At 31.5% G+C, this 11,033-nt stretch overlaps 1 protein-coding gene and 1 long non-coding RNA gene across 2 annotated transcripts; one reads left to right on the top strand and one right to left on the bottom strand.

The window, feature by feature from the left end:
• Positions 1-2,939: 2,939 nt before the first annotated feature.
• Positions 2,940-5,382, bottom strand: LOC120212499 (ganglioside-induced differentiation-associated protein 2-like). Its single transcript, XM_039210778.1, has 3 exons — positions 5,088-5,382; positions 3,752-4,016; positions 2,940-3,392 (listed from the first exon to the last, which is right to left on the bottom strand). The coding sequence occupies exons 1-3, from the start codon at positions 5,329-5,331 to the stop codon at positions 3,158-3,160; spliced, it is 744 nt and encodes a 247-aa protein (XP_039066709.1). The 5' UTR covers positions 5,332-5,382; the 3' UTR covers positions 2,940-3,157.
• A 1,615-nt stretch (positions 5,383-6,997) lies between these two features.
• Positions 6,998-7,938, top strand: LOC120212342. Its single transcript, XR_005524691.1, has 2 exons — positions 6,998-7,415; positions 7,502-7,938. It is a non-coding gene; the product is annotated as an uncharacterized LOC120212342 (long non-coding RNA).
• Positions 7,939-11,033: the final 3,095 nt, after the last annotated feature.

The following is an 11,033-nucleotide window of genomic DNA, read 5'->3' as shown; positions in this document are numbered from 1 at the left end:
TTTTATATACATGATGATAAAATTAACTCGACCACAAATGTTCATTTTTTTATTTTTCTATTGAGTAAAGTATATAAAAGATCCCAATTATAGAGTATTGTTTTATTAAGTCATTTGACTATTAAAATTTATAAAATAATTATCTAACTATAGAATGTTGCATTTTTAAGTCTTTCGATAATTAAAAGTTACAAAATATTCACTCGACTATTCATTATGTTTCAAGTTCGTCTTTTTCTGTTAAAAAATTGACGGTTGTCTAAGTTGGACATTAACATGATGACTGGGATATGATAGCCGTTTGAGATTCTGGGATCAGATTTTATCATATCACAGTCAACATGTTAACATTCAGCCCATAATACTGTCGATTTTCAACGAAAAATTATGAGTTCGAAACATATTGAATAGTCAGGTGATCATTTTGTAATGTTTAATAGTTGAGAGACTCAACAAAACAACACTCTGTAGTTAGAAGACTATTTATAACTTTTAATAGTCGATTGACTTAATAAAATATTATCATATAGTCGATGGACTATTTGTATACCTTACCTTTTAATATTTTAGTACTTATATTTTAATTTTTATTTAAAATTATTCTTACTAAATAAAATTATTAATTTGATTAATGATCAACGTAAATAATTAATATAATATATTTTATTAATCTAAGATGATTAGAAGTGTTGGTATTTGTTATAAATATTTTTAATCAGTTGATAATGAACACTGAAATAACTTGTGGTTGTTAGTGCTCAGACTCGAAACCTCTAAGAATAACAACCGTCTATTTAACCATTGAGATAATTTAGTTTGTATATTAATGTGACATTTTTGTATGTATTTAATTGGTAACGTGATACATATCATAACATCATTTTAAATGATGTTATACATATCACGTAAATAATTGATATGATATTTTTTATGTACTTAGTTGGTAATGTAATACATATCATATTATCATTTTAAGTAAGATAACATATGTTATATTATCACTTTAGGTAACATGACACATTATCATTATAAGTGATAAATGTGTTTCATGGTATCACTTCAGTGACATAATATATGATATGTCAATAATTAAACATATATAAAAATATCACATCAGTAGTTAGGAGTATATACATTAAACCTCACACATGTCAAGTACATTTCCATTATTTTATAAAAATTATTAAATATAATTTAAAGTAAAGTTTATAAATAATTATCAAATTTTTATGGTATTTATATTTTGATCACTCAATTTTTAAAACTTTTAATATAATTATTAAACTTTTAGTTTATTTTTATATTTTATCTTTATGGTTACCTCCGTTAATTTTTTTATGGGACACTTAACACTCATTAAATCTTCATCTGCTTCATCATCATCATTAGTGTTGGTTTCATCATGAATACAACAAAATGAGCAAAGCCAAACTTATTTTACTAACCCTGGATACGGATAAATCATGAGATGATGAGCTCCAACAACTAGTGGAAACCATCCCTAAAGCAACAGATAAACACCCATTGCTCTCCTCTAATCCTCACACACTTGTTCGTTCCTTTGAGAATTATTTCTACATGAACAATCCTAGCCCCAATATGAAAAACATTAGTGTTTACAAGCCAAAGGCTTTTGCCACCCACATCCCTTATGCTTATTTGCCCGGTTCCATCAAAGATTCCTATTGTAAGATTGTTTACTTGTGCAAAAACCCCATGGGTGTTCAACAAACGAAAACCCATCTCTCAAAACTCAAACTTTCCTTCGAATTTCTGTAAAAAAAAAAAACTTGCTTTTTCTCGATCCATGATTCCCCTATCATGTTAAAGAAATCCCCTTTGTTTGAACCCAAAAAACCCAAAACCATATTTCTCCTTGATGCCGCTCTTAGAATTCAAAAGCAATATTCATCAAAAACCAAATCCCAAAACAAAAACAACGACACTAGTTTTAGATTATTTGGTCCCAACGCATTTTATTGTTTGAGGTTTACAAACATACAAATCTAAGAAGCTTAGATTCTTGAGTAGAATTTCAGGTTTACGGGGGAAGCTTTTGGGATTGTTGATAATTCTCTTTTTTATTTGGGTTTAAGCTTGGGAAGGATGAGGAGGATGAGGGGAGTTAATGGGTGTTAAATGCCACATCAGTAAAAAACTAACGGAGGCAACGACATGGACAAAAATAGAAAGAGGAGGTGGAGGGGAGTTAACGAAGGGGGGAAATTTTCGATGACTATATTGCAAGTTTCAAAGGTTGGAGGATCAAAATGTAAGCGTCCTTAAAGTTAGATGACTATTTATATATTTTACCCTTTATTTAATGTGTTAATTGAAAAAAAAATTACCTACCTTAAAATTTTAGATCTGATATTTAAATTTTTAGATTTGTCACTATTAGTAATATGCACAGATCATTAATCAACTAATAATTTTACCGTAGTAGAGATTATTTTAATAAATAATTAAAAATTAAGATTATAATACTTTAAAAATAATAGGAGTCAAAAAGAAAATATTAAGGTTAATTTTGTTAATATGTCACTTTTATCTACATGAATGAATTTTGAATTTATGATACTAAATTCAATCTTTTTTTGGATACAATAAAATAAGTTACGAGAAAATATTGATAAATATTATAACATTAATATGATATGACATTTATAACCTATTATAACCTTTAAAATATCAAACTATTACATTTAGGATTTAATACCACATCATAAAATTAACAATCTTTCAAAGTTGTTATACTTTTATCGTCAAATTATGTTTTGCACAAATACAAGGACCTGTAAAATGTTTTTACCATCAAGTTTTGATTTGCATTTGATGTGCCGACAAATAGTGATTAAAAATGGAACAAGTCACTTCAATCCAATAATTCAACAATATTTAACCAAAAATATTGACGAACCGGCTAAAATAAAGGGTGCAAACAATCCATGATATTTTGAGCTGCAATGTAATACATCCATGCATCAATGTCAGCCGTAACGTGCCACAATAAGTAATTACAAGTACAACGTAGCGGTTTCTAAGTGAGCAAGGAACGCAATATAAAGACAGTTCTTAATTCTTGTTTTACCAGATAATTCCCAACGGCAAGAGGCTGAAAACCCTTTCAGTGGGTTTAGCTGCGTCTAATTCGATACTATAACATGAATTCCCTTGAGGTTAATCTCTCTTCATACCTCCCCAATGAGTAGGCAGTGGTAGGTACCTCTGTTAAGTGGAGAGGATCCGGTTCAATGCCATAATCTGTTAGGGGCCGGTGCTCAAGAACATTGTCATGGTTTTGCACAAATTCAGGGATCTCAACCTCTCCCTTCTTTATGTCATCCCATAGGTATTGCAGGCGGCTTATGTACTTGATCTTCCAATATAAACTGGAAAAAAAGGAGTTAACTAAAAAATTTGGCCGGAATAGTCGCAAATCTATGATGACCTCTAGCATGACCAAGAAGGCTGCTAATCTATCAATTGTTATTTAAGAGCATGCTTTCATTACGTTTTAGGATAAGAAAGACAGGATTTGCATCAAATGTGTTGACTCTTTTAAGAATGTGAAAAGAAATATTTTAGACAATATGACTAGTTTGCTTAACAACTAGTCCAACTGATAGAAAGAAAGAGCGTTGAAGAAGCTTTGCTATCAAGTTCAAGAAACAATTAAAAGATTTTTCATCTGATTAAAGGTATAACTTATTAGATAGCTACATTGCTAATTTGAATTATGGTAACTTACCCCCCACTTAAAAGAAACCGGCCCAATGTGGCAAAGACAAGCCTTGAACGAAGCCCAGGGTGAATAAAGTAGATGACTTGCAGCCTATCCTTGATCTCAGAGGGAAGTTCTTCATAAATCCACCTCAAGATAGTAGCACCGGGGGAGTTATCCTCCTTCTGCACTGTGCTGTGCATATAAACTATGGAATACGGACCTTCAGGCAATTCACTGCATATCTTGTGGTATATATATCTCTTCAGTCGCTCCCCACTAACAACTGGAGCTGCATACATTAAAGCAAGTACCTTGTGAAAGGCCAAAATGGAGTTTACTAGAGGAACAACTTAAACTTGATGAAACCCTATAACTTTGTTCTACTCGAATAATTTGACTTATGACAATAGGTCATAATGTATTGAAACTGGCATGCATTGATTTCATATGAATAGCGCCCAAGAAAGGATACTTATGGCCAGGGGAATTTGGATATGAACTGACGCTTTTAAAGCTATACGAGTGATCCAAAAAGGATTCATCACCTTTAGTGATTCGAATACTTATCTCTCACTCATTCCTAGAATATGATTAACTAATGTAAGTCCTTAACCAGGGTGATTATTAGAGTATCGAATAAGATACAGATTAATATAGGAGATAGAAAGTAGACATTGAGCCATTTTTTCTCCTCAAGAAGTCAAGATATCTGATAAAGGAGTTGAACTGCACCGACATGCTATACTTTGAATGATTAATCAAAACCATGTTATCTTAAGAACCTAATGCATCACATCAAATAAACTGAACAAGGAATTTAATTGGAATGTAACTACTTAGTTAAATACAATATTCATTAACAAGGACTTAGTTGTTTGACTAATTAGGTTATGGACTCCCGATATCCCCCTTTGGTTTTATATAAATGAAACACTAAACAAGAATCACTCTATTTCATTCTTGGAAAAGGTTTCTTTTATCACCTATGTGTAACAACAGAGTGAGTTGGATGATCGGAAGGTTTTTGGTTAGCAGTAATCAAGCCTGTGTAAAAGAACCAAATGGAAGAATTTAATTTGTCTTTGTGGATTTCAAGAATCCCAAATAGTGAGAAATAGAGTATGAAATTTCATCCCATATGTGAGTTCTTCAATTTATTTACAAACAAGATGGTTCTAAGTAGGATTCGATAAGGATCTCACTTTGGATAAGATTTAGCAGCTATCTTCTAAGTGGATGAGTTGCACTTGCCATTTACCATAATCTAATGCATTTACCTAATTCATTTAAATAAGTTCAAACCCTAACTAAAATTATAGAAGAAAAATAATATATATTAAAATAAGTTAGATGAAATTACCGGGAAAATACTTTCCGACGATGCGGATAATGCGGTTACCGGATTTATCGGAGCCCTGACGGCGGAAGAACTGGAGGAAATCGAGGTCGGAGAAATCTTCATCGGAGAAATCCAGGGGACAGTCGTGCCAGTGGTCTTGGTCTTCGATTTCAGTGTCGTGGTTGGATAAGAAAGGACGGGCGTCTATACCCAAATCGGAAGCAAGCACCACCACCGAAAAATCATCATTTGACGAACTCCCCATTCCTTTTTAATTTCCTGTCTACTTTTACTTAGCAATTTCGATCGCTCAATCATCAAAAAATAATTATAAAAAAAAGGAGGATAGAGTAATTAATGAAAGGGTAAAGTACAAAAATTGTCACTAAATTTCGAATGAATTTCTTGTTTCAGCATGAACTTTTTAAAAATAATGAAACAATCATTGACATTATCATTTTATAAAAAACCAGTTGCTCGATCATTAATTGTTTTTCTTACAATAACATAATGTTGATGTAACATACTAAGCTAGTTACCTTGTTATCATTGTTTCAACAATTATTAATATTATCATTTTATAAAAAATCAATCACTCAACCGTAACGGTCTTTATCCTAATAATATAAAGTTAATGTAATATGTTAAACTAGGTTACGTAGTACTGTTCTGTCATATTACTTATATATTATCTCAATAATGGGCATCAACATTCATAAGGAAAAAGCTATGGTGAATGAGATTGAGTTTTATTCGAGTTTCTCGTCATTCTTGTCGAAGTTGCTTTCCTTTGATAATAAATAAATAGATTCATATGATTTCTATTTTCCCTTTGATTTAGTTGAGTTATAATATTATGCAATAATCATAATAATACTTTTTAATTTTTCTAAATTAGATCTTTACTTTATTTAATAAAAATAATTTTATATATAAATATATTTAGATCGAAACGAATTGGATTGTGGGTTTTAACCTAAAAATTTGAATAAGGTTTTATGTCAGATGAGATACTCTTAAATCAAGTTCAGATCAAGAGCAGATAGATGATTTTTGGATGAGCCAAAAATCTAATTGAATCCGACCCGTTATCATCCCTAATTATACCTCCTTAAACCTTCTTCATGAATTGCACCTCCATACAATGACCCTATGTTTATTGAGGTTTTTGGAGTCTCAAGAGTCCAATATACTTCTAACCATTGCAATCTCTTGACATGACCACAAATTGATTCACGTGATCTTTCATAATTAATATATTATCCGACAATTATATTTATTTAAACGGGTAATATATAAATAATCATTATTTCTCTATTTAAATATTAAAGTTGAACATATAAATCATCATAGTTAGAGAAAATATCTGAACTCAATCTTTTGTATACATTATACATCATGTTATTTTTCAGTTTATTAAACTATCGTCTACAATTTTCAATTTAAATCAAAAGACGAATTACTGACCTTTGTTATAATCATAGTTTTTCCCTCAACAATTGCCGAGAAGAGTAACATGCATCAATGTAGCCAAGTTTAGAAGGACCCAGCTAGCTGCAGTTGGGGACAAAAGTTCACGTACACATGTTTCTGTCGAAATCCAGATTTGAAACTTGGGGCTTCGCAGTTGCATGTGACTGGGGACCTCATGCTCAAAGAGATGTGTTTTAAATACACTCAATTGTCATCCACATAACCAGGCAAGTTAAACTCCCCTCCAATTAATTACTGCTTCCATGGTTTTATTCTCTGTTGGTTTTTCCTAAAACTCCCAACAATCCATGTGCACACCTCCCTATCTTTGCTTCTTGTTCCTTTTTTGCAAGTAAAGAATCTATCTTTTATCTATAACCAGAGATGGAGATGTGCAGTTTCAATCATGGAGCTTCTTCTGGCATCGTATGTGCCTCAATAATCACAGCTCCCCCTTTTCCACTAATTGTTTTGCTCTCTTCACCATACCCTTGTAATCAGTTTCTGGTATATATACTTTAGTTCTTACTAGTGAAATTTAGATAAAGAGGCCTAGCTAGTGTTGTTAGCTGCCTTGCAATGGAAATGGATGCCGGTTCTGTAGCTTGCAACCAGTCATGGTCCATCAGCGAGGACTCGCTGAGAAGATACGTTCAATTCGCAGGCGAGAGCTGTGTGCAGGAGTTGTTAATGTCGGCTTCATCAGGGAATTCGTGTCGCTGCGGCGACGGATGGAAGATTCTCAGCCGTGACAACGGTGTGGAGATATCGAAACGCAGGTAGAGGTCTCTTCATATCTTCCGTAGTCGCCGGCTGCTCAGATCTGTGTCGCCATAGCAATTCATCACCGTTTCCAATGTTATAGAAGCCGCCAAGGTGAATTTTAACTAGTCAAGTTCAGATCAGAGGCCATTTTAGGTTTTAAATCTATTTAAAGGAGCTAACATTTGTTTTGTGGACAGCAATGGGACCCTGACATGGTAGAAGCCAGATATATAAAAGATGTTGAAGATAACTTGAGCATTATTCGTCTTAAGTTTGGACAAAACTCAAGCCTTTCTTCAGAAGAAGAGAATTCATAGTTTACGAACGCCGTGAAACAATGGAAGATGGCACTTTGGTACACCAATTTTTATTTAAAATAATCACTCAAAAATATTCGATACGACCCTATAAATATATATATAAAAAATTAGAATTCGGGTGAGGGTTGCAGGTAGTAGCAGTGGCATCACTGCCAAAGGAAATAGCAGCCGGATTGCTTCCAAAGTAAAATGATGAAGATTAATGTGATTGTCTTCTTAGTAACCTTCCTTCTCAATTCAATTCGTAATAGGTCAAGATGTAAGGGAGACCTGTCTCGATGAACAAGAAAAATAAATGTTCAAATTTGGTAACAGAGTCATCTGTTGAAAAAAAATAGATTTTTTTGAAAACTTTTAAATATACTTTATATGGACAAAGATTTTAATTATAAAATTATAATTTTATATTTTACTCAATTGGATTTTTATAACGATATATTATATGTTTAAAATTACTAATTGATAAACGAGGAAATAATGTTCAAAATAAGCTACTTGTGAATTATATTGAGAACAATTAAAAACTTATAACTCACACTTGTGGGATACCATTAGGGGTGTTTAAAAAAACTGACTTGGTTAAAAAATATGAATATTTATTTTGAAAATATCTGAAGTTTCGGGTTGGATACCCGGTCCGCTAAATTTTTTGGGTTTTTGGGTCGGGCCTAGGTCACGAAATCTTTCTTAACGGGTACCCGCCAACCAAATACTCGGTTTATTATACATATTTTTTATTTTTATTTTTATTAAATTTTTATTTATAATTCTCAAATTATTTCACTATAACATTAAAAAATTCCTAATTTCTTAAATTTTATCACCATAACATTCTAAATTCTTAATATCTTAAATTATTTCACATTAACGTTCTAAATTAATTCTTTAAATATTTATTTTAACTTCGAAACATTTAAAATTTAATTATATCTTTTTTATTTTAATTTTTAATAAATTTCTTTCAATTATGTAATTTGAATTTTTAAAATTTATACATGAATTATATATTATAGACCTTTAAATTTTATAATTTTAGACTTTTTTTCTAAATATTTTTTAAAAATAATATAATTTAAAGAAAAATTTAAAAAAAATTATGAATCGGGTACCTGTTACCCAAAATACGGACACCCAGGTTTTACGAGTACCTGAATGTAATGGGTCGGGTCACGGACCGATATTTTATTACCCGAAAATTCAAGGTACCCAATTTTGAACATATATTTTTACATACATGAACCAACTTCAACGTTATAGAATGGTAAAGACACTTAATTTCGATCGCTTAAATTATAATATATATATATATATATATATATAATATAAGTTATAATATATATATTTATTTACATTTCATTTTATGTACAGGTCCAAGACCCAACAAGGGCCCAAGTACAAACGCTACACGTCCAACACCCCCAAACCCATCTGCCCGAATCTGCTAAAGCCCAAGACCCACTGGAGTGAAACCCGATCCAGGACCCGAATCCAACCCCTGCTCGATGCAAACTAGGGTTTTGAAACCCTAGTTTCCCATCTCCACAATGCCGCGCAAACCCCCAACAATCCGAGTCCACCGTCGATTTTCTCGGCCATCAACAGCGTGGGTGCACATGATTCATCCACAACCAACAAACAAGTGTTAGAGTTCAAATAAAACTCTAAAAAGTCGAGGCTAACATAGTATTTTTAGACTATAAATACTATATAATCAACACCATTTGTAACACAATTTTTATATGAAATACAAGCACAAGTATTACACACACAAATACAGGCAGGAAAATCACAAGCAACTTGAAAGAAATATTCGAAGCATTTTTTGTAAATTTCGAAGAGAAATCTAAGGTGAAAAGTTCATACATTTTTGTATTTGGCTTGTATGTGGTGTCGTTTTTTTTTTTTCCTTTTTTCGAATGGCCGATGAACTCTAGGGGAAGAGTTCGAAATCTATTTTCTATATCTACACCCCTACGAGGCTAGTTTTGAAAAACAGTTCAGATTTTTGGACTTTGGGTAAAAAGGGCTTTCGAATGGTAAAAAAATTGGTTTTGCCGCCGATGACCGACAGCCGGCGTCGATCAAAGGCGGCCAGAATCTGGAAAACAACGGTGGCTGTTCTTACTTGATGAAGAACAGCCGAGAGAAAACGAGAAACGATGATTGGGGCTCTCGTTTGGAAGGTTGTAAATGAGAAGCTTTTAAAATATTTTGGGTTTTATAGGACCCATCGACCGACTGGTAACCCGCGAGTCGACCCTGACCCGAGAAGATCCACATGTTTTTGTATATTAAAGGGTAAATCGCTTTTTGGTCCTCCCTTATTTTAATTCTCCCATTTTGACCCCTAATTTTAACTCTTTACCCCGATTTGTTTTAAATTTCACCCTCTATTCATTGTTTTTTCAATTTAATCCTTTATTTGTAATTATTATATTTTATTTTTATTATTTTATTTCTCTACTATTATTATAAAATTTTCCCTTAATATTTAATTATGCATATATATCTATATTTAGTATTATTATTATTATTATATATACATATTTATTTATTTATTTATTTTTATTCATTTGTTTTATTTAAATACTATATTCTATTATTTTACATATATTTTTATTTAATTTATTTTAACATTAATATTTATATATGTATATTTTTTCACTGTATTTTTCTCTATTTAATTTCATCAATTGTTTTAGGCCTTTGTTTTTTATTTTTGTTTTAGTCTTATTTTATTGTTTTTATTTTTATTTATATTATCATTTTATTCACTTTGTTTCATTTTTATTTTATTTTGTTTTTTTCTCTCTTCTTTGCATGTTTATTATTTCCATATTTACGTTTTTTTACCTTAATTCAATTATGTAATTCACTACAAATCTAACATTTCTTTTTTAAGGGTACAATTTTAAATCCATAAGAAGTAAGTAATTTAGATCGTTATTTTACCTTTTCATTTAAATTACGATTTCTTAACTTAAGACAACTGGAAATTACGTAGTACTGAAAGGGCAGTTCAAGGGTGCTAACCCTTCCTTGATTGTAACTGATTCCCGAATCCGACACATCTTTGGTAAGACGCAAATCAAGTAAGAAATAAGATATCTGATCAACCCATTTGCTTTAAAATAAATGATCAGTGGCTACTCCAATTCGTTTAATCAAGTCGAAGCCTAATTCTGGCCCACCCGAAAATGGTTTCGATAGCTTGGCGACTCCGCTGAGGATATGTAAGTGAGTCAGGCTAAGGTAATTTTCAGTTGTCTTTTTAATGAAAAGGGTAAGTTTAAATTTTAAGGTAACATTTCGATTCTTTTTACTTACTTTTGATTATTTTTCAAATAAATAGTTGTACTGACGATTTTCTCAATGATTTCAACCCTTAAAGTTTTTTCCACCTAAGGCT

The sequence above is a fragment of the Hibiscus syriacus genome, unplaced genomic scaffold (assembly GCF_006381635.1).
Source record: "Hibiscus syriacus cultivar Baekdansim isolate YM2019G1 unplaced genomic scaffold, ASM638163v2 tig00110013_pilon, whole genome shotgun sequence".
Lineage (NCBI taxonomy): Eukaryota > Viridiplantae > Streptophyta > Magnoliopsida > Malvales > Malvaceae > Hibiscus > Hibiscus syriacus.
The sequence above is the reverse complement of the archived record's forward strand: the minus strand, read 5'-3'. Positions and strand labels throughout refer to the sequence as shown.

Coding starts and splice junctions, on each gene's coding strand:
- LOC120212499 (XM_039210778.1), bottom strand. CDS start 5,331: ATGGGGAGTTCGTCAAATGATGATTTTTCGGTGGTGGTGCTTGCTTCC. Junction 4,017..5,087: donor CGTCGGAAAGTATTTTCCCG/GTAATTTCATCT, acceptor TAATGTATGCAG/CTCCAGTTGTTAGTGGGGAG. Junction 3,393..3,751: donor CGGTTTCTTTTAAGTGGGGG/GTAAGTTACCAT, acceptor CTTTTTTTCCAG/TTTATATTGGAAGATCAAGT.